The sequence below is a fragment of the Pelobates fuscus genome, chromosome 6 (genome assembly GCF_036172605.1).
Source record: "Pelobates fuscus isolate aPelFus1 chromosome 6, aPelFus1.pri, whole genome shotgun sequence".
Lineage (NCBI taxonomy): Eukaryota > Metazoa > Chordata > Amphibia > Anura > Pelobatidae > Pelobates > Pelobates fuscus.
In genome coordinates this window covers 181,594,510-181,618,820 of record NC_086322.1, presented here as the reverse complement: position 1 = coordinate 181,618,820, position 24,311 = coordinate 181,594,510, and the positions used below count along the sequence as shown (strand labels likewise).

The 24,311-nt window shown below is 42.9% G+C and overlaps 1 protein-coding gene across 1 annotated transcript in view; it reads right to left on the bottom strand.

Annotated features, from left to right (window-relative positions):
- Positions 1-24,311, bottom strand: part of LOC134614581 (uncharacterized) — a 185,146-nt gene that overhangs the window by 28,423 nt on the left and 132,412 nt on the right. Inside the window, exons 17-20 of the mRNA XM_063458544.1 lie at positions 23,629-23,737; positions 22,512-22,595; positions 8,265-8,388; positions 1,222-1,312 (exon numbers count right to left, since the gene is read on the bottom strand). Coding sequence (XP_063314614.1) covers positions 1,222-1,312; positions 8,265-8,388; positions 22,512-22,595; positions 23,629-23,737 — 408 coding nt within the window. The remainder of the gene's footprint in view (positions 1-1,221; positions 1,313-8,264; positions 8,389-22,511; positions 22,596-23,628; positions 23,738-24,311) is intronic.

Sequence of the window (24,311 nt, the reverse complement as noted above, 5' to 3'; positions counted from 1 at the left end):
AAAAAAGCATTGAAAGTCATGTTTCAATGTTTGCAGATGACACAAAACTCTGTAAAGTAATACAATGTGAGCAAGATATTACTTTGCTGCAGATGGATTTAGATATACTGGGGGACTGGGCACTCAAATGGCAGATGAAATTTAATGTTAAAAAATGCAAAGTTATGCACTTTGGCGTAAAGAATACACAAGCAACGTATACCCTTAATGGAAGCAAATTAGGGATAACAACACACGAAAAGGACTTGGGAATTGTCATAGACAACAAACTATGCAACACTGTGCAATGTCAATCAGCAGTGGCTAAGGCCAGTAAAGGGCATTCATTCTTGGGATGAGAATATAATTTTGCCTCTTTATAAGTCACTGGTAAGACCACATATTGAATATGCTGTGCAATTTTGGGCACATGTTCTAAAGAAGGATATTATGGCACTAGAAAAAGTGCAGAGGTGGGCTACAAAATGAATAAAAGGAATGGAACATATCAGCTATGAAGAAAGGTTAACAAATTTAAACCTCTTTAGTTTAGAAAAACGTCGCCTGAGAGGTGATATAACATTATACAAATATATTTGGGGCCAATACAAACCATTGTGTGGAAATCTATTCACAAACCGGACTTTACAAAGGACACAAGGTCATGCGTTTAGACTGGAAGAAAGAAGATTTTGTCTAAGGCAAAGAAAAGTTTTTTTTTACTGTAAGAACAATAAGGATGTGGAATTATCTGCCTGAAGAAGTGGTTTTATCAGAGTCCATAGAGATGTTCAAACAGCAACTAGATGCATACTTGGAAAAAAAAACTGAATATTCAAGGTTATAATTTTTCAATGTCGGGTAATAACTTCTTGTTCCATGGATAAATCTGACTGCCATTCTGAGGTCAAGAAGGAATTTTTTTTTCCTAGTTTGCAAAATTGGAAGTGCTTCAAACTGTGTTTTTTTTTTTTGCCTTCTTTTGGATCAACAGCAAAAAAAACAAATGTGAGGAAGGTTGAACTTGATGGACGCAAGTCTCTCTTCAGCTGTGTAACTATGTAACATCTGTCAGTGGTTTAATGTTCTGGATGATCAGTGACTATGCTATCATTTAAGGAAATGTTTTTATCTTGTGGTACGCACTTTAAATGAACTAAAAAATACTATGTAATTGCTTTGCTTGTCAGAGTGAATTTAGACTTAAATTGAAAAAAAGCCAGCTAATGAGTATTACAATACCTGTGGATCGCTTCTCAGTGATGCAATGCCTCCACCTCCCAACGAATTCTTTAAAACAAAGTTTAAAGCATATATTCCAGGCAGCTCATATCTGCATTAAAGGAAAACAGAAGATTAAATTTTAGGTTTCCTAGTAATTGAGTTTTCATAAATGTTAGCATTCCTACAGTTATATATATGTGCATGCAAACATTTCAATACAATATGAGGCACAACATACAAAATGTACACACACCGTATTCTAATTAGAAACATACTCGTTTGTTCATATGGTTATGAAAATGTTTACTTTGCACAGTGTTAATTTTGTTGACTAACAATTTTTGTCAAATTTTAGTCTACTAAACTTTTTGAGATTTAGTCAACTAAAACTAGACTAAAATGGAAACTTTTCAGATGACTAATATACAACTAAAACTAAAAGGGCATTTTAGTGAAAAGACTATGACTAAAACTAAATTGAAATTTGCTGCCAAAGTTAACACTGCACAGACTGGCTGTAGAAGGGGCAAAAGAGACAGACCAGGGCTTGTAAGAGAAAAAACCTAGTGTGGCTGGGGGGGACACAAAAAAAACAGAGGGGCGGAGGAAGGCGCAAAAGAGACAGATAGAGGCTTTAACTAAACCCATTCAATTTTAGTCGTCTCAACTAAAATCTACTGGAGATTTAGTCGACTAAAATCTACTGGAGGCCACTGGAGTTGTCCCTAGGCATTAATGCAAACACTGCCTTTTCTCTGAAAAGATAGTGTGCATGGAAATGCCTGCAGAGACTGTATATACTTACCAGAACAACTACAATGACCTCTAGTTGTTCTGTTGACCATAGTGTCCCTTTAAAGTAAAATGCAGCCCATGGATTGAGATTAAGTTATTTTAAGGACAGAGAGGCCCTGTACATTTCAATGACATCTATATTAAAGAAACAAATGTCATTAGCCAAAACATTCCTCAACGAGCATTTAAAAAAATAAGAGTAAATTTATTATATCCTTTTTTCAATAACAGCTATTAGTTTATTTGAGCTGTTTGCCTGTTCTCATACTTTATTATTTTCATACATGCACATTAGTAAATATTTTTTTCCAGTGTTCCTTCTTTCTGAACACTCCATGGTAGCTGGTTTCAACTTAGAATCACTGACCAGAGCATGGTTCTGTAGTGAGGGCTGCTTGTGTATGACATCTAGATTTATGAAATAACTACTAGAATAATGCTTTCACTAACTCACTCCACCACAGCTACCTATAGTGACCATCAAAATTATTATAATTAAGTGTGGGAAAATCCTTTATTAACATTGTAAACTACACTATGCAAGGGGCTATAAATGCCCCCACCCAACTAATCTATATACCCATCACTCATGTTTTGTAAGTAACAAAACATGTACAACTAGCGCAGGCAGTGTTCACTAAGGCTTGCTGAGTCAGATCTGATCCATGCAATACAAATACAGTCCAGCAACATAAAATTACAATATTAATCCAGTAATCATAGAGCATAAGGACTTTTGTCTGATATATCTAGACATCCATTGGTTCTAAAGGGTTAAATGGACACTATAGTCACCCAGACCACTTCCTCTCAATGAAGTGGTCTAGGTCCCATGTCTTCTCCCACCATTTTTTTTTTTTTTATAATTCTTTATTTTTCCAGTGCAAGGTGACAACAATACAGAGGCAGATCGTAGTTAGAAAGTACGCAGAACTAGCATGAGGTGGGTTACATTGAGTTCATGCACCATTTATATTTTTGACAGGCTTGCGTGTACCTAGGTGGTTTGTGAGTTAACCTTCTTGTTGAGGGTGTGAGAGTGTGAGGTGTTTCTCCGCTTACCTAAGGGTGGTGTTTCACTATGCTGAGGGTTCAGGTGAGTGTCTTTTGGCTGGAATCTCAGCATGTGTGCGCGTTTGCGCTAGCTAGATAGAGGGGTAGTAAGTGCATAGAGGGAGCGTGGGCTCCTGTGGTTGGTGTCCAAGTCTTGTTGTGCCCTGTCTAGTTTTATGCACTAAGAGTTATTACTCCTAACCAGGGGAGTAGCGGGGGAGGGGGTGGGGGGAGAGGGTGCAGAGAAGAGGGGTCCTAAGTTACCTGTGGGTTTTGAGTTTGAGTGTGGGGGGGGTTCTTGAACCCTGTTGTGGGTGAGTGGTGCCCTAGATGTGTTCACCTCCACGGGTCGTGGTGTTTTGCGCCATGTTGCTAACGTTGGCTCTGTCACTTGTGGTGAGCAAAATTATACGGGGGAAGGAGAGAGAGGGAAAGCTCAAAAGGAGGTGTTAACATTATGCAACTGAACATTTAGTCTCTTGGAGGACTTTGGCAGGACGGGCGGGTCCCAGGCATGGACTCCGGTACCCTATGTCGGGTCGGCTCTTGAGCTTGTTCCTGGTTCCGTCGCTCGTGTGTTCTGGGTCCTCGGGATGAAGATTGTCGTGCGGTCAGGTTCCCAGGTGGGAGTGGAGGTGCTCGGAGGTGTGTTGGCCGGCAGGCTCTCCAGGCCTAGTGCTGTCAGGAATGGTGTTGTGCCTTCCATTGAGGCAAGTGTGTGCAGGCTGCCATTTCGGGACACCGTCAGGGATCCGTTCATTCCCCACCTGTAGTTTATGTTCGTTGTTCGTAGTAGGCTTGTTACCGGGTGAAATGTTTTGCGCCATAGGAGGGTTGCCTTCGTTAGGTCCTGATAAAACGTCAGAGTGGCCTCTTCAAAGTGTAAGGGTGTTTTGCCTTTAGTTGCCGACATGACTAGAATTGTATCGTCTCTTGCCACTTTAGTCAGCGCCCCTGCGGGTCCAGGTAGGGGGTAGATCCCCTCGACCGTCAGTTTTTTGGCTACTGTGTGAGGCAGGATGGAGGCCAGTTAACGTCTGACATAGTGGGGCAGTTCCTCCGTTGTTACTGCCGCGGGGATGCCCCTTATTTTGATATTAGTGCAGCAGTGCCGGTCTTCCATGGCTGTCATCTGTGCGGACATAGCTCTTTGGTGGGACCATACCTGCTGCACCGAGTTCTGAAGTTATGAGATGTGTGTTTGTATGTCCGATATGTCTCTTTCTGAGGCCTGCACTCGGTCTGTGATGGCTTTCATGTCATTTTTTTATGGGAGCAAGTTCCGCCACCAGAATTTTGTGGAAGTCTGCCAGTAAGACCTTCAGGTCATGCCTGGTCGTCGGTGTGGGTTTCAGATGGCCTTGGTGGTGTGGCCAGTGTGTGGTCTGTCCCCATTTGCTCGCCTGGGTAATTATGGTTGGTGGGTCGCGGAGTTTCCGCGGGAGCAGGTTTGGGCTGTGTAGGCCATTGTAACATCGTCCCTATGTCTCTGTTGTCTGTCGCCGTTGTTTTCTGTGAGCGGCGACCCATAGCTGGCATTTGGGCGGGGACGACGGGAGGGTTCCGGGAGAAGTCACCTCTTGCTTGTCGTGTGAGGAGCACCTCTAGGCCCGGGAGCGTCAGCGTGGGGTAGGCCCCGGTTTTTCGCCTCCGCTTCGGCTGGTTCGGTGTGAGGAAAAAAGGCATCTAACGCCTCAGGAGGCGTTATTGTGTTCCGTCGTCGGCTTTTTAGGGCCGGCTGGGCTTTCTGTTACGGGATATCCGTGGATTATTAATTTTGCTTGGAGGAGCTTGCAAGCATGGCGTCTTGTCAGGTTGGTGGTCAAGCTCCGCCTCCCCTCTCCCACCATTTTAACACTGCAGCTGAAAACATTGCCGCTCAGCAGAACAGCAATGTTTTGATGTCAGGGTTTAATAGCCTCTAGTGGCGCAGCTCAGTATTTGCCTTGCATGCACATTAGTCTCCAAACGCTTTCCTATTGGAAAGCACTTGATTGGTTGAGATTATTGATCTTTATGATCTCAGGCAAGGATGCAAGACCAGGAGAGGAGACTGGCAGTGCGAATGAGGAAAGGTAAGTAAAACTACTTTTTTTCTTTTTTCCCTCCCTGCAGGTGGGTGTTGGTCACCTAAATGGTCACCAAGGAACTAAGGCGTTATATGCTTTTGTGTTTATTCAAGCAGGTTTTCAGCTTGTACTTTCACTTGCAGCCCAGTCTAAGTTACACAATGCTAAAAGATAGCAATTTATTCGAATTTGAATGGTTTTACCAGCACGTGTTAAAGTTTCTTATAGTATAATTTGTATTGCCTTAGCAGTTCTATTAAGTTTTATGAAGTCAGACTACAAATTAAGGAGCAAGTCTGAATTCTAAAGTTATAAATGATTTTTATACGTATATTAAGGAATATTAATTTGCATGAAAAGTGTTTCTGAAGACCTACTAGCTAGAGTAATAAATCTTATTTTGAACTATCAGCAACACCACTATATGCCTGTTTTAAATACTTTATCATCACCATTATGTTCATTGCAAATCATGTTGGAACAAAAATGCTAATTCTGATTTTGAAACTATGACTTGATATTAAATATTACAGGAATAAAAGTATGAAAACGTTCTCTCTTTGCACTTTGGCACTTTGTATAAAAGAGCTTCAGTGGCTAGATCTCAGCTCAAGTACTCTTTACCTTTTGTAGTGATATGTGTATATTGTACTGTTTTCCCCCATAATTGTACAGTGCTGTTGAATATGCTGGCAGAGGGGGGGGGGGGGGGCGGGGGGGGGGGGGAGGGAGAGGAATAAAGTGAGAGGTAAAATAGCCACTCACTGCAAAAAGGCAAGAGGGAGAGTTAATCCAATAAACAATTGATACTTAGCTAGATGTGTTCTCCAGCCTTGAGCTTATTTTGTTAGAGAGCCTTTGCAAATGGGACGGAAATCCCTCGTTAGAATGGGACAATAATAACAACCAAGGGTCCGATGCTCAATCTTTCTCCATTATGACTTCACTTTGTGGCAATCCCTCCACATGTGGAGATGGGATTCATGGTACCCACTACCCACGCCCACTGAAACATAAATCTGTGGTATTCCTGCCCGTTCTGTATAATCACACTGGGTTAGTGTGCTATCTAAACAAAATGAAGTACATTTGTTCCTAGTTACACAAAAAAAACACATTCGCAGTGGCCTCCCATGTGCCTTCCCAGAAAGTAACCTACAGCTCCCTCTAGGTCACGCTCATATTTGTGAATATAGCTGTAGACAACCTACTCAGAAGAATGTGAACAGATATAATTGTAAATAAGAAATATCGACCTTCTGATATGAGACCCACAAACATAGATACTCTAACAAGGCAATGTCTAAGATGCCTGTTTAATCCATGTAGATTGGACAAAATCCTTCAATTGGAGATAGCAAAATTAATCTTAATTAGATAAGGGGGAGTAGATTAAAAGAGGGGACCCCCCTCTATTAATTGATATTTTATAGTATTTCTGCATTTAAAGAAACAGATAAGTTGTGTCAGCCAAATCCAGCACCTGTTATGCATTCTCATACAGCTGATAAATCATACAGGGATACATGCCAATTGGTCAGGGTGAATGAGAATTCTGAGCAGGGGACCCAGGTGATCAGCCAAAACAGCGGCAATATTTTTGCATCAATATTGATAAGGCAGATTGGCCTGTACTTGGTTACTTTGGTGGGGTTCCTGGCCTCCTTAGACAGTAATGCCACTTTGGCAAATGTCATTCAGGGGGAAGGTGATCCCCTCCTCTGGAAGCAGATGTGCAGCCAGGATCTCGATATGTCTTGTAACAACTCCTGCAGAATCCAACAGGGCCGGGGACTTTAGTATTGTTAAGCGAAAAGATAGGACACAGCACCTTATTCCGTATTATATCAGAACAAAGGCATTTTTTCGAAGAGGCTGGAATATGAGGAAACCAGAGAGAGGCAAAAAAAATCTAGTCAAAGCTTCATTACACTCCCTGGTGGTCTGGTGGCACAGTACGTGATTCTACATGCTTTTCTACAGAAGAAGGCAGCCCAGACTTCATCTTACACCTCTCCCAGACAGGAAGTAGCTTCTCTCCCCTCTCGCGAGCCTGGCGTGCCATGTCAACGAGCGGCAATGCTCAGATAGTCGAAGCTTGCAAGAGGACACTGCTGGAAAGACAACTACGGGCTGGGCTCCCTCTTTACTATGAAAGCTAGCAGGGCACGCAACTGCATATAGTATATATGCACATTGGGTGTATAGAGCAAGCAGTCCAGATCTGTATCAACCGTTATGGTTGTCACAACCTGATGACAGCCATGTATAGGAGAATAAGCTGCACAGTTGGATTACCTATATGGCGACCAAGGTAGCAACCTAGGTCCTGTGTCTGGGCCTGGAGCTCTGGCTAGGAGCGAACCCTCAGAGTCCCTGCATGACCCTGAGCTTCCTCACTATGTGTCCCAATATCAGGTACAGATCACTTTAAGAGCACCCCCCTCCCCAGCTTCTCAATGACACGGACTGAGCACTGGAACTGCGGAGGCACTCTTAAAGTGCTCTGGAGCTCACTTAGTCCTATGACTAAGAGACACATATACTATTCCCACTGTTACCACGGAAAGCGCATGCATTGCTTAGCACTTTGAAAACTTTTGAACTTGTCAATATTTCCAAATGCCTCCACAGACACCATACATAACCACCATTGTATAGCAGTGTGATCTCTTCAGTGTAGCCACATAATGATGGTAAATGAAAATAAGATTGAATCTAGAACAATATTATGCTGAACATTTATCATCACAATTTCTGAGTCACTTGAAACATTATGCCCAGAATTTGTACCTGTTACGTTATATATTTAACTGTATCAGAAGAAAAGTACACCGAACCCAGGCAGACACCTAGTAAAGATATTAGTCAGAGCTTGTAGAAAATACAATAAAAAAAGTTACAGAACTGAAAGGGACACTGCTTATGTTAGAGTTGACCTACATTTATTAAACACACTACATTAGCAATTCATTAAATGTATTAAAATAAATATTTAAAAAAATTCTGATTTTGAAGTTTGACTGGCTTCTTCCTACTGATAGACATGCTTTTCAATTGATCAGCACTTAACAGCAGCTCCATTCATAGATACACACTGTATACATATATATATATGATCAAAATGTAACAATTATTACTTACCTAGTGACTAACTGTTCATCAATGTTCTCTTTTTCTAAAGTATGCTGAAAATACTCCTCTACGACTTGTGCAGTAAGTGCTCTTTTTAGATAAGGGTAATAAAGGGGATGACGTGCAACGACCCCTAAAACAAAGACTCTGGCAATTATTTTTTGTTACATTGGTAAGAAAAGGTGTGTTGATAGCACACACTATTAAGCATTATTTCTTCAATGCCACTAAGCAGTCCATTCCTGGCAGCTTTGCAGTTTTTATACACAAATATATATAGATATATTTAATATAACATTATTTATATTCATCTAAAAAATATATATACAAATTACAGTGTTAGAACTTAAAGTAATCACTGCCATATAATGTTTCCTACATCATACAACGTACACACAAAACTGAATGATATTGAATTCCAGAAAATGTATCAAACACAATTAACTTATTTTTTTTAAACATATAAAGACAATAGACTAAAACATAAAACTGTGAATTAGGAGAAAAAAATTACCAAAACAAAAACTGCAGAAGAAAAGCTAATTTTTCTAATTGAATTTCACAGACATTTATAAAATTATGGGTCACATTTGTAAGTTTAGTCTAATCTTCATGGGATTCACAATTGTCTTCAATTTCTCTTAAGAATTTATTAATTTTTTACGATATTCCAATCTATAACTAGTCTATTTTTAACAGATTTCTGCTATTTACTTCATATTAGTGTCTGTAAAGAAACTAAAAGGTACATATTTGGATGATTACAATTTTATCACATGACAGGAGGCTTCGTATTTTGCATAATCTTTCTTTACTAACTCCATAGCAGCAAAGAAGAGAGTGACATAACTGAGAAACAATCACAATGCAGTATAGAGTATAAGAGGTGTAACATATGACATCATTTCCTCTTTCTTTGCTGCTCCATCGCAAGATAAGTACAGATTTGATTTATCCTCTCTGTCCTTTCATTACTACTGCATTTCATACTTTTTTGTAGACTACTGTTACTTTTATAATGTTCTTCCCCTGGCTCTGGGAATCTCTATTGTGTCCCTTTCCCTTTACTAGAGGTCTTACCGGCTTTTTTGCCGTCTTCACCTCTAATTCCCAGTGTCAGTTCGTTCTCGCGGTATTTCCCGCCCTTTCTTTGCATTCGCACTTTGACTGTTCATTCGTTTAAATTTGTTTCTTTTGACGAACGCCTAGTGTTCGGCAAATTTCCCGCAAACGCCTTGTATTAGGCGCTCGCGTTCGTTTCATGTGCCGAACGCCCTCACCATCTATTGGTGCGCGTGTTCAGCTAATTCGTGCGCACGAACGCACAGCGTTTGTGTAAACCCCTTTTTGCCTCCTAACACCTAGGGGAGGTACTAAAACCTCCCATTTTCACTGTCTTTAGTCCGGGGGCCAGTTTGACCGGCTAATACTGCTCTGTTACAGACTCCTGTCAATTTCTACAGCCAGATATTCTGGAATATTCTCCTGAAGCCAGTTTTTCTTATCTCTGCTCACTGTGGGACCAGTATCAGGTTAGTGCTTTGCACTTGGGGTCGGTTTAAGCCAGTTGGTGTATCCTTATTCTGGCTGGGGTGAGCCTCCATTCATGTGCTGCCAAACGGACCTGTTTATGCAGGATTCCGAATTCCTGGGTGAGCCCCAGTAACAGCCCTTGTAACGGAACCGCTGGCACCCCGACCGGGTACCCTCCGCTGACGGATGCTCCTAGTGCTTTCCGAGGTCTCCAAGCACTCCACCAGACACCATAATCACTGTAGACTCCCACGAACCGCCGCAGCTTGGTTGGGGTCTCGCCACGCTACCCACTCTGGACCCACGACCAGGGTCTAGCTTCCAGTAGATGGACCTCTCCGAATTCCAGAGCACAGGAACAGGAACCAGCTCTTAGCAGAGCTCAGCGATTATACCCTGGGGAGTATAGTGATTATAGCAATCCCCAGAGTGTAGTTCTCCAATCCCCCAAACATGAGCCGAAACTTCATGAAGGTACAAGATGATCTCAGGTGCTAGCACACCCAGTCTGCTTTTATTTCCATCTTACACATAAAAGACCGCCCACAGGGGCGGGGTAAAACAGCCAATAGCATAACGGTTACAACCCACAAGTTCCCTCCCCTCAGATAACCAGTTAACATAATTATTACAGCCAGGGAAAATACAGTTTTTATACATGTGCTATAACTTTAAAACCGTACATCCAATCTTCCCAAACCACATATTTGGAATCAGCACACTTTAAACATACACCCTTCCAAAAATCAGCCAAATCCCCCCAGTGGATCAAAAGTTAGCTGGAGGTCCCTTTATGACCGACCGCAAGCACATTTTCCTGCCCAAAACAGTTCCATAGATTTGGGCTGTGCGGCCGGTCAATTTCATGCGAAAAAACGACTAAGTCCCATTTCGAACGGGACTTAGTCTCTGGAGCTGCAAGTTCAGTATGGAAGAAGATAAGGGTCAGCGGTGTTCGGTAAAATGTGTAGCCGATTTTAGTTCCACAGAATCTTTAGCATACACCGCTGACCGCATTCGACTGAACAAAGATGGCCGCCGCCACGTGCAATTAACCTGCAGTAACCTCACAGCCTGGGAGGTAAATTGCCTGCACACGTTAACTTCTGGGTGGTCCGCCTGTGTGGTACTTGGTTCAGTAAGCCCTATTTACTGAACCAAGTGGGAGAAAGCCAGGAACAAGTTATTTTACAGATCTGGGGACATAGTCTTAAAGGGACATTGTTCACCAAAGTTACAAGATGTCCCCAGACGGTTCTTAAAGGGCCATACACACACAATAAAAGTTCATACTTTTCAGGGGCCATAGTCTTAAAGGGTATTGTTACCCAAAGTCTCAATATGTCCCCAGACAGTTCTTAAAGGGCCAGCAGCAGTACAATAAAATACCATTCACTGTGCTTAAAGGGCCAGCAGTCGCACAATAAAATACAATATGCCCAAATATAGTTCTCTAAACGTACCAATTTTCAAGGGGCCATAGTCAGCAGGTAGGCAAACAGGCTTCTCCAATGCCCAGTGGCGAGGTTGGTTTCGTCACAGCCCTCATCATCTTATTTGACCTACCAGTCACTTAATCCTCTCAGGTTAACCATACCTAAATTTATACCACCCCTGGTCCCCAGGCCTCTCCAAGTTTTTTGTGCCACAAGTGCCCTCATGCATAATTAGCATAATGAGCCCCGAGTGTAAGTTATCATGGAAGAATCACAAAACCCCTCAGATCTCCAGGCCATGATTGCGGCAGCGGTAGCTGCATCCATGGAAAAGGCCTTTGCTAAGTCGTTCCAAATGGAACAAGAGGCATCTAAGCCCACTCCAAGACAGGCTCATTATGGGGCAGATTCTGAGGACTCCGATTCCTCCAGGGAGCGCTCCCGCCCACCTAAGCGCCATTGGAAAGGCGAAGCCATGGGACCACGTAAGTCCAAAGGAAAAGCCCCTGCTAAACGCAGAAGAGACACGAGCAGGTCATTTTAAAAACCCGCTCAGGCTTCCTCTGGAGAAGAGGACGCAGGACTGTCACACACCCTAGCGGTGGTGGACGAATGGCAGGCGGCTGCCTTCGACCAGGAGGAATCCGATTGGGACTCCGCTGCCAATTCTGACCCTTATCTGGTAAGGGAACAGACCCTGGGTGAGCCCCAGGATTCTGTGGCCACATCTTTGGATACTCCACAAGAGGGTTCAGAGATATTTCTGGACAACTCTGGCCACCGAATGTTCGATCCAAGGAACATTCGCCATCCCCGTTCGGAAGAATGGACACCACCCGAACACTTGACCAGATTCATGCACTTCTGGCTCCGGAAGTCTCTCGACAAGGAAGTGAGAAAACACATGAGATCCGAATATCCTCGCCCGAGCCTACCAGACAAGGTAGCACACACTCCCGCATTCGACCCGCTTATGACCACATTTATGTCCCGCGGGGGTCGGGACCCACGCAAGGGAGTGGAACGTGGCTTCAAGGGAGCCTAAGATAAAGTATTGGATGCTATCGGTACATTGGCGAGGATTATGGATATGGCAGATGATGCCTATGAAAGGTCTGATGATTTCAACACAGATATGGTGTGTGAGTGGGCACGAGATACCCGAGAGTAGGCACAGAGTTGCTTCTGCTTCCTCTGGAACACTAATGTGGCCCTCTCTTCGGAGAGACGCCGAGCAGCACTGTTCCGAATTGATGACAAGCTTGTCGAACTGGGGGATAAGGAATTAGGCGATCATATCCCCCAGCTTGTCGAACTGGGGGATAAGGAATTAGACGATCATATCTCCGTTTCTACTGGCACGGGACGCCTTGGCAATTCACCTGTCTCCCGTTTGGCCTCAGTTCAGCCCCATGGTGTTTCACCAAAATTATGAAATCGGTAATGGCGAAGCTGAGAGCCCAAGGCATAAGATGCATCGTCTACCTCGACGACATCTTGATATTCGACGAGGATGTAAGGACCCTAACGAATCATACAGCCTACGCTGTACACCTACTCAAATTTCTGGGCTTCGTTATCAACGGTCCCAAGTCATCTCTGATCCCCGCTCAGGTGATCGAATTCCTAGGGTTCGAGATAGACTCAACATTGTGTACTCTACGCCTTCCGGCCGCAAAGATTGCCACCATCCGCAGAGAAATTCGGAAAGTACTTCAACTGACATCCATACCTTTACGACTACTGGCACGGATCGTGGGCCTTCTCTCCTCCTCCATCCAAGCCATCTTTCCCGCACCTCTACATTACAGAGCCATGCAACGCCTCAAGGCGAGGTTCCTTCGCAGAAACCCGACTTACGACCAACCGGTCCCTATGTCGAACGAGGTTCGGGAAGAATTGCAATGGTGGCTGAACTGCATGCAGGCTTGGAACGGCCGGGCCATATTCGGAAACCAACCAGACTTAATACTGGAGTCAGACGCCAGACGCTCAGGCTGGGGAGCAACGGACGGCACCTCTTTTACGGCACCTATTCCCTTCATCATGAACTTCCTCATATCCCTATTCACAACTGGGAAATCATACCGATCTATCAACGTGGTACGTTCGGCCATCTCGGCGGTCCATACGCTGACTCAAGGAACACCATTAGTCCAGAACCCGCTCATCTGTAGACTCCTCCGCGGCATGCGCCTTCGGCGCCCCCCGGAACCCAAATACTCAAGACTCTGGGACGTTGGCATAGTTCTACAGTTTTTACGGGGCTGGCCTTCTAATGGAAATTTATCACTTCGCCAAGTTACGGCAAAATTCACTTTCCTCTGCCTAGTCTCCTTTCGTCGGGTCTCCGATGTACGCGTTTTCGATGCCGGTGCATTTACCTTTTGTCCAGTGGGAGTAACCTTCCAGGTTTCTCGGCGCACGAAGTCTGACTCTTCCTCCGTTTTCTATCCTTTTTTCCCTTCAGAACCCCAACTCTGTGTGGTCTCTACTCTCCGTCAATATGTGGAAGCTACCGCGACGTTGCGGACTACTTCCAGTCGTCAACTTCTTATCTCCTACGTCCGCCCCTACGCTCCAGTCTCGGTCACTACGTTGGCCAGATGGGTTAGATGGCTCTTGGCCCTTGCCGGGATAGACCAGGGTTTTGGAGCACACTCAGTTCAAGGAGCCGCAGCCTCTTCTGCCTACGCAGCAGGGACCTCCTTTCCAGATATTTTGCGAGCGGCGGACTGGACTAGGGAATCCACCTTTCGGACATTCTATTTCCGTCCTCCATCTAATCCGGCTTTTGCTCTACTTTCTCAGTGTTGAAATTGTAAAATACGAAGCCTCCTGTCATGTGATAAAATTGAAGATTATGCTAGCTTTAGTGTACAGATAATCTTAATTTTAATAATGACAGGAGGCGAGTATTTTCCCTCCCTGTTCTCTCTTGCTCTTCCCTCCCTCTGTTTTTTTTTAATTCTTTATTTTATTCGTGCGAAAAGTAACAACAAGCGTGCATAGCCACGACAGCATCTGCAGGCATTTTTCTAAACATTTCAAAGTGTGGCAGTTAAGACAGCACATTTTTTTTAGATATAACAAGAGAGTGACAGGTTATTCACATCATTGAATGAAATTTTAACATGCAAGGTTAAGACATGTGTATAACTAATTTATATGTAGCTTTGCGTCGTTAGGAAGGACAGCCTTTACGTTAAAAATGTTTATGACATGTTATTAACAGTTAACACTAAGGAAAAGATGGTGATTTGAAACATGAGTTACATTCTTTCTGCTTAACTTTTGTTATTAATCAATAGCGGAGCCACAGTATTTAAGGGTTAACAGAGGTATCTTAGCTTAATGGTTGTGTTTCTAATTAAGTACATTAATACACAGGCTAGTAGTGTTTATCTAATTAGATGTCACAAAGGTTAAACTGAATGCAGGCATAAAACAATCAACGTTAAAGACCTCGCTAGGTACATGTTAACATGAAAACAAGATTTATAAGCAAATTTTAGATGTCAACTGGCTGACCAGGCTAACCCATGATAGGCAGGCATAATACATGCTCCACTTGTTAGTTTCGGTCATAAACATGTTTGATGCGTTAAAGGCTTGGGAATGGGAGCAGAGGAGGTAACCATATTAAAAGATGCAAACATATCTTTGAGGCCTATTGGGCGACTGTTAAAACATACATATAATGAGACAGTTAAACAAATTGAGCCATTGCAACAGGTCATCTTGCCGGAATGTGCCGTGCCATCGAACCATGATAGTCCCTCTCAGCCTATTCCCATCAGGGGCAGTTTATGCACCCACTGTAGCCAGAGGCCCCATCCACTGCTTTCTCTGGGGATCTGCTGCAGCATCGTTGCGGTGAGGAGAGTAGGTAGACCCTGGGGTCCTGTCAGCTTTGGTCGATTGCGTTTCGTTAGTCCTCTGAGTGGGAGCTGTACCGGTTGTGTCAGGTAAGTCCAGATGGTGGCGAGTAGCCAAGGAGAAGCTGGGCTCACCCCCCTGCTCCGGGTTTGTGTGAAGGCCAGTATCGTTACTCCACGGGCTCGGGGTCTTTCAAAGGCCGGGCCCTTTCCCTTTGGGGTAGGTCTGGAGATCGTGGTGGTGTTCCGCCGCCTGCGGCGTATGAGCCTCCGCCTTTGTGGGGGATACATCGGGGTTTCACCCTTTAGGGCCTTCAGCCCGGATGGGATTGGTTGTTGAGTGGTCGTCAGCTTTGTCAAGTATATACCCGGGGGTCCGCCGGGCCCTCTCCGGTTGTCGCTCACACGTGTCTGCTTGGCACCCAAGTTCGCCTGTGCCTGAATCTGTGCGGCAATGTGTCGAGCTTCAACTCTCACCCAGAAGTTCTCTAGCAGCATTTGCAGGCGTGAGTTTAAGAATTTGTCTGGGCTAAGCTGGCATTCTGGCAGCGCATGGCCTTCGTTAGGTTGAGCATCCGCCATTTTAGTGTTGCTTGCGGCCTGCTGGTTTAGCACGTAGTTTCGGTTGTCGCCTTCATTTGTAGGCTGCGTGAATGCACAGGATTTGTTGAGTGGGACCGGGATAACCCCCACCGGTCCCAGGGGGGGGGGCAGCCCGATACTGCAGGTGCTGCATGCTTTAGAGTACAGGGAGAGCGGCCGCCTCTCCTCTGCTCTGTGTGATGTAGGCCTCGATCCTCTATTCCGGGTTCCCTGCAAGTGATCCCGTCGTGTAAGGTGTCCCCCGGTTCCTCAGCCCCCGTGGCACAGGGTGAGGTAAACTGGGGTTCAATATTAGGCGGGTTCCCCTTGTTTTCTGCCGATATTTGGGTGTAGGATCGGGAGCTCACTGACTTCGTGTCAGTTCAGCTCCCCGGTCAGGCTCTGCCCCCCCCCCCCCCCCCTCTGTTTCATGCATATTCTATCTCTGTATTCCTTTTATTACAGTTCTATTGCCTATGTTGGGTTTGTTGCACATTTAATTATATGCCATGTGGGTGGGATGTTAGTTAGCATCGATAGATGGGAGGAATGCATTCACTATATTTTAATAATACTAGTTTTATCTTATCTTAAGGGGTAAACAGTTCGTTGTTTTTACCCAACTAATATTGGAATCTAATACCCTTTACATTCTCGTTTCAATTTAAACAGATGAAACAAGACATTACAGACTCCATTCAAGGTGTCATCATCGCGTTGCCAAGGAAGATCGTCACTTTACTCTAATCAGTCTTCCCTTGGAGTCTATCTGCTTATGTTCGATTGTTCATGTTTTGAGTTATCGTTAATATTTTCTGCATTGTATCCTTGTGATGTTGCATGTTTTAAAGAGGAAATTATGTCATATGTTACACCTCTTATACTCTATACTGCATTGTGATTGGTTCTCAATTATGTCACTCTTTTCTTTGCTGCTATGGAGTTAGTAAAGAAAGATTATGCAAAATACTCGCCTCCTGACATTATTAAAATTAAGATTATCTGTACACTAAAGCTAGCATAATATTCCATTTGTATACCGTATTCAGTGGAAAAGATAACATTTATAAAGGAATGCATTGTGTAATGCAATTAAAATCTATATTTATAAAATATTTCCTTCAAATATAAAATCATACATTTCTACAATTCTAAAACAAAAGTAATCAATTTATCCATTTGAACTAATAGTACACAAGCAACAATTGTGTAATAGCAAATGGGTACTATTTAAAAAAAATATATATATATATATATATATATATATATATTTGTTTTCACATGCTACACAGTAATATTAACCCTGTAAGGACCAATTTTCATTGCTTGTTTTTCACTTAAAGGACCACTATAGTGCCAGTTAAACATACTCGTTTTCCTGGCACTATAGTGCCCTGATGGTGCCCCCACCCTCAGGGACCCCCTCCCGCCGGGCTCTGGGGAGAGTAAAGGGTTAAACACTTACCTTTCTCCAGCGCCAGGCGGGGAGCTCTCCTCCTCCTCTCCGCCTCCAATCCTCCCTTTCGGCTGAATGCGCATGCACGGCAAGAGCTGCACGCGCATTCAGCCGGTCTCATAGGAAAGCATTTACAATGCTTTCCTATGGACGCTTGCGTGCTCTCACTGATTTTCACAGTGAGAATCACGCAAGCGCCTCTAGCGGCTGTCAGTGAGACAGCCACTAGAGGATTTGGAGGCTGGATTAACCCATTTATAAACATAGTTTCTCTGTTTATAATATGTTTATAATAAAAAGGGTTAATCCTAGAGGGACCTGGCACCCAGACCACTTCATTAAGCTGAAGTGGTCTAGGTGCCTAGAGTGGTCCTTTAAGGACCAAATACATTTTAGCTAATTGTGTGTTTAACTGCAATTTCTATCTTTTCCATTTATGGCACCATATTATATTCCATTTCATAAAAGACAAAAGGGACTTTAGCCTGATGTGGCATACACATATATACATTTTCATTTATTCTCATAAATGTAAATGTTTACTTTGCCAGCCATACACAACTATTTCTGTTTTTTGATTTTTGAAACTTTGAATTTTGATGCTGGGGTCATGTCCCATTTTGGAGCATTCTACCAGGTTTCTTCTTCACTGTACCCCACAAAGGTCTAACATTTCTTTAAAAAAGACACCCCAGGGTATCTCAAATAGAATATTTTGATCCTTATTGTAAGGCAATTTAATTCGCTAGTTTGTACCAAGTGTAGCGGTAGTAAAATGTTTTTTTCTTGTTTTCATATACCATTTTGAGCAGCCACTTATTGCAAATTACCCCAGAAAGGCCCCATTTAGTTTTGAATATAAACAGATCAGATAAACAGATCAGATTATGAACAATGGCATAGTATTTGTTGTGATAGAGGGAATATTTGGCATAAATTTATCAAGTAGTACCCAGTCATCTGCGTCATGCAGCGCTGGGGGAATCTTGTCTTTCTGCTGTGGGCTCTGCAGATTCAGGCAAATAATTATTGCTGCATTCAGCTGCTTCAAACTCTAAAGTACTGTCAGTCACCCCTGAGTCCAATGTCGGAATTCTGTAAGCCTCCTCAGCACTTAATTTCCTAAGCAATTTGAACTCTTTACACCAAAACCTAAAAACTTAAAAGGTTTTATTTTTTTTATTTTTTTTCTCTTCTTTTTCAATCTTTGTTTTTTTGAGGCAGTATCATGGGTATTTAGCGCAGCCCTTTCCCCCCGTTTTTTTCATCTCCAGTCTGTTTTTAGGGTTTTGTGGGATTCCCTAATTAGGGTTGCAGCTTTTTCTGTTATTGAGCGCAGACTCTTCTCTTTGTTTTAGTATCATGGGTATACACTACTCAGTTTGAATGCAGAGATAACAATATAGAAATTTGCCATATCAGGAGTGTATAGCATGCAGCAAAAGTAAGCCTTAAGAATCTAGGGTTTTGTTATGGCCAATAGGAGCCATATCAGACAACGGTGGGCTTTTTTGCTTTTAACTCTAAACTACCTGAACACTAAACCCCCCAATTTCCTTCAATTGCCACTCACTCTAAAAAAAAAAAAATCTCCAAAATAAAAAATAATAAAATAGTCAGTCGGCAGGCAGACTTTTATAAGCTTCTTCAGCTGAACTTCCTCAGCATTTTTATATATTTTAAACAGAATAACTTTATCTAAACAGCTAAAAAAAAAAAAGAAAGATAATTCATATGGAAAACTGGTCGAGTTTCCCTGTGTGTGATACACTTTAAAACACCAATGCACAGGCTGGACTGAGAGGGGCAGTTGGTTTCTGTTCATATGCCCTGTGATAACAAACCCTGCATCTTTTCTGTGGGTGTGGCCCCAATTTTGTCACATGTCAAATCTACAGCTGAACCCTCACTTTGACAATCTGTCAGCAGCCCTAAAATAAGTTGAAGCTGAAATGTGAGGAATTTCAGCATTTCCCTCATGGTACAGAAAATTGACATTGTGGATTGCCATCTGCAGCAAATAAATACCTGCTTTTATTTACCATACCTCTGTTTTCTTAATGATCAGGTACGGCTGCCTTAACTGATCTGACAGGTTCACACCCCACCCCTGTGCCGGTTGCAATGCTTATTGCAGACTGACACTTGCTTGATTTCCCTTCTTCCACTGACACATGGACCCCCTTCCACGAGGCTGAAGGGGTTAAAACCCCTTCAGCCGCCAACCTGAACCCAGCGCTGATGTCCCTCGGCGCTGGGTAAGGCTCTGCACACTCGACAGGGGAGACCTTATGCACATGCGTGGCAATAGCCGCGCTTATTAGAACTCCACATAGGAAAGCATTTTTACATTGCTGCACTAAGTGCAATAGGGAAACAGCACCCAGACAGCTTTAATTAGCTGAAGTGGTCTGGGTGACTACAGTGGTCCGGGGTCCCTTTAACCTTCACTGTCGGAAGTTCCTCTTGGCTGAATCACCCCATTTCAGCCTATTTTGCCTTTGAAAAAACTAGAGCATGTTTCAAAACAGTGAAGCATTTTTAATAGTGGGGTACTATTAGAAAAATGATTTATGTACAGGTGGTACCCCTCATTTAATAAATGGTTCATAATTTCCCATACAATTTTCCTACTTGTCACCATAATTTCTGGGCAACCTGGGGGATCTCGGTGGCTGTCCTTCATATATGCAAAATCTATAGATGTACCCACTACCACTTTGCAGTGTTTATAAAGTTTAACACTGTATCTAGCCCTTTTCCCCTTTTTATGTATGAACTATTTGAATCCCAATCTACCTTTTAACGCAAGCATGTCAAACTCAAAGGCTAGCAAGGGATAAATAAACAAGGTTTAAGTTTAAGTGGGCCGCAAAAAAACAAAAATTTAAAATTTCATAGAAATGTAGGTTTATTTTGAATAGTACAAACTTAGAAACAAACAGCTACCCCCTCTACTAAATCCCAGTCCCTCCCATCTACTAAACCCCTGCCCCTGTTCTCACTCACACTCACTCAGACACACTCACTGACAGACATACACAGAGAATCACTCCAACACACAGGGATGTATTTACCACAAGGCAAACAAGGCATTTGCCTAGGACGGCACTTTCAGGGGGGGTGCCAAAAAATGCCACCCCAAGCTCCCAGACAAATGCCTTGTTTGCCACGTGTTCTGTGAGTGAGTGTAGCTGTCAGTGTGTGTCTGTGAGTGAGAATGGGTGTGTCTGTGAGTGTGTGTCAGTGTGTGTGTCATTTTATGTGTATCTGAGAGTGTGTGCCTGTCAGTGAGTGAGTGTGTCAGTAAAAGTGTGTGTTGGTTAACCCCTTAAGGACCAAACTTCTGGAATAAAATGGAATCATGACGTGTCACACACGTCATGTGTCCTTAAGGGGTTAAACAGTGTGTGCCAATGACTGTGTATCTGTTAGTGAGTGAATATCAGTGCATTTATCAATGAGGGGATGTGTCTGTCAGTCAAAAAAATGGCCTTGACACGAATTGGGGGGGCAAATTTAGTCGTGCCTAGGGCAGCACAAATCCAAAATACACCACTGCCAACACACACGCACTCACAGACACACACATTCACTGACAGACACACACTGACAAACAGGCTCCCTCACAGACACACACACAGGCTCTCTCACAGACACACACAGACATATACACACACACACACACACACACACACACAGACTCACTGACAGACACACACACACTGACAGAGAGACACACAGACAGCCATATATACACACACACAGAGACAGCCATGCACACACATGCAGCAATACACATACACACAGACTGCCACACAGCCATGCACACACACAGAAAGCCATATATACACACAGACAGCCATATATACACACACAGACACAGTCAAACACACACACAGCCATATACACACAGACAAACAGCGATACACACAGACAGCTATACACACACACAGAAAGCCAAACACACACAGCTATTTACACACACACACACATACAGCCATGCACACACACAGACAGACATATACACACACACACACAACACTTTCTTTTTTTAAAAATCATTTTAATTTAAATCCATCCAGCCTCCCTACCTTTGGGAGGGCTGGGTGGATTTCTTACCTGGGGTCCAGTGGGGCTGCTGGGCAGGAAGGCGGCCGGACGTGCAGACGGGCGGGCGCTCTAAGTTTTCAGCGAGGGAGCACTTTCCCATGAGCTCTTTTTGCTCAGTTCCCACGCGCGCCGCATATTGATGCCGGGAGCCGGAATTTGACATCATATTCCGGCTCCCGGCATCACTGCGGAAGATGAGCAGGGAGAGCTTACACTCAGCGCTTCCTCGCCGTGGGCCGCAAACATCTTAGTTGTGGGCCTCATGCGGTCCGCGGGCAGCGAGTTTGACACCCATGTTTTAACGTCTAGTCAGATTTTTTGGGGGTGGGGTGAGGGGGGCATACAAGCTTTCAAACTTCTGATTTAAGTGGTAAATTAGGGGGAACATTTTAAACAATTTGTCATACTGCTAAATTATTTCATTTTAGACACTCACTATTGTTGTTAAAATGCATAAAACGCAGTAATGCCTCATATCTGCGTCTCTTCATAGTTTGTGAAAAATGGGGGTACAGCAGATGGGATTCTGTGTCCAATACAAATAGGCTTCTTTATAATCCCCATGAACAATTTGAGTGTCCATAATTGTTTTAAATCAGGGATATTGGTGGGGTACCACGCCGCTTTTCTGGCAGTAAATAATGGAGGGTTCTGGGCAAGACACTGCTTAGCATAGAGATTGGTTTGAATTACAATCTTCCCTAAAATATCATCCCTCCAGTAACAACTGCATACACTCCACTGGGCCATAGCTGTACACATCAGTCTGTATGCATGAAATTGCAGTAAAGGTAGGAGGTAAAATCATTAGGGGAACCCAGTCATCTGCATGTTGATCAGTGTCAGCAAAACAACCTTAAAAAACATGTTTTTAAGGTTTATTTTATTTATTTATTTTTGCAATTGTGAATTTTTTTTTCTTTTAACCCCTAACTAACCTAACACAAGAACTGTCATGACAGAATAATTATGTCAGTAGTCTTTAAGGGATTAAGTAAATTACCATAGGCATGTGTATGTATAACCTATGCCTACGCATTTAAATTCACCCTGAAACAATGAGGTGTTACAAATGATTATTTCCACTATCAACACAGATCAACAAAATCTCTGATCCTTGGAAATGTTATTTGTACATATTTTGTATTCCAAAACATTTAAATGTATTGTTAGGTTTACCTAAAAAGAAACAAAATAGTGAGCAAGTACGATGAATGTATATAAATAAAAATGATTTATTTATGTAAAGCAAATTTACCTATGTTTGCATTATTTCCTTTATCTCCACTTCTAGTGTAAGCCAATTCTTCTAAGCGATAGACATAAGAACCACTTGGCAGATCTAAATGAAAATGAGAAGGTGGGATTTTGAGAAAGTTAGTGATTGTGAATTAAGAATTAAAAATGATACGAATGACTGTCATTACCCCCTGATTCAGGGCAGAAGTTTCCACACAAATGTTTTTCTGAATAGTGAGTGATATGCAGTACACACGATATGTATAAAAGTCAAATAATTTATGCTGCTCCCACTGCTCATAGTTTCTATATAACACAGCTGGGATAGCCCCTCACTCCTATCCACATTTTTAACCAAACCAAATGCAGGACATAAGATCAGGTTAGATCAATTGTTGTTTGCATTATATATAACACAGGCTCCTCTCTTCACATCCAGCTACAGTTACAGGAGTGTGTAAAGCTTCACAGTGTTTGCCTATGAGAACTAACGGAAGCCCCTAATCAGTGGACCCAAGGTAAAAAAGTCCCCTATTAAGGGTTAATAAGTATAGGGGTGTATATAAAAAATACCCCTTTCTGTCTCATTAGAGATATTTTTGCCAGAAGCTCAAGGAAGCAGGCTGAAGGGTCAGTGTTAGGACCCGCTTAGGGGGGTCTGCCTTGACGTTGGCAGGCGGGCATTCCCTCCAATGGCCATTGGAGCAACTAAATGACCTCCATTTGTCTAAATATACATAGGGATTAAGGAGAAAGCGCAGGTAACTTTTTTCTTTTCTTTGGTAAAAAGTCAAACCATTCTAAAATGGCTTATCTACTGCAATGGAGGGCACAAGAGCATTCCTGGCAACACAAGTACTCCAGATCACTGAACTGTTTGGAGTGTTCCTATAGTTTATGAAGAATCTACAGTGGGGATTTATCTTCAAGCTGCTTACTCAGAGTTACTAAAATTGTATTGAGATATATTCAAGGCAATTCAATAAATTGCAGGTTGTAGAAAATTCACCAGACATTTGCACATTTGCATGTTTCCATCTCTGTTATTCTCACCTGCAGTTTGCAGTTCCCTGTCGAATTCCCTGCAATTCATAGCTTAGTGAATGACCTTGTGTAATTATCTTATTAGATCATACCTTTGGGGACTTCATCTACAGGAGGGGTAGAATCTACACTTTCATCCACAGTAAAAGAGTGATCATCCACAAACTGCTCTATGTGCGCCTCATTCATGTAGATATCAATCTGTAAGACATGCATTCACAAATTACTTTATTGCATTACTTTCAGAGAAATATAGAAAAAGGAGTAGACACTCTGTTAATCCCTGAAGTAATATAACAAGGGGTTTGGAGTGTTTCTTGAACATTTGTGTGTTCCTTTGTTGCATAAGAATTAACCCACTCCCCTATTACTATTCAAAAAATGCAAAAGAAACGCAATTAAACCATACTGGACAACCAGCCCAGGTCATCATACAGGATTATCTTGGTTCAATCAAGTGGTTAGTAGAGAAACATTTGGGAAATATTGCACTCGGCAGTCGGATGATTCTTATCCTCTTTGAGAAACATTAACAGCATTTGGTGTCATCATGCTGTGGCTGAGGACATGGACGCTAAGCATTTCCATTTTTGGAAGAAAGGGACCACTGATGCTTTGCTTGTATTATGGCTATAACAGCATTATGGGAGATGTAGTCCATAGAATTTTGAGGGCTGAAGGTTGCCTACCGATGCTAGTAGCTGTCAATCTGACAGCTACTTGAGGTTTGTGCTACTAGAAATGTAAACACTGTTGCTTCTCTGAAAGGGCTAAT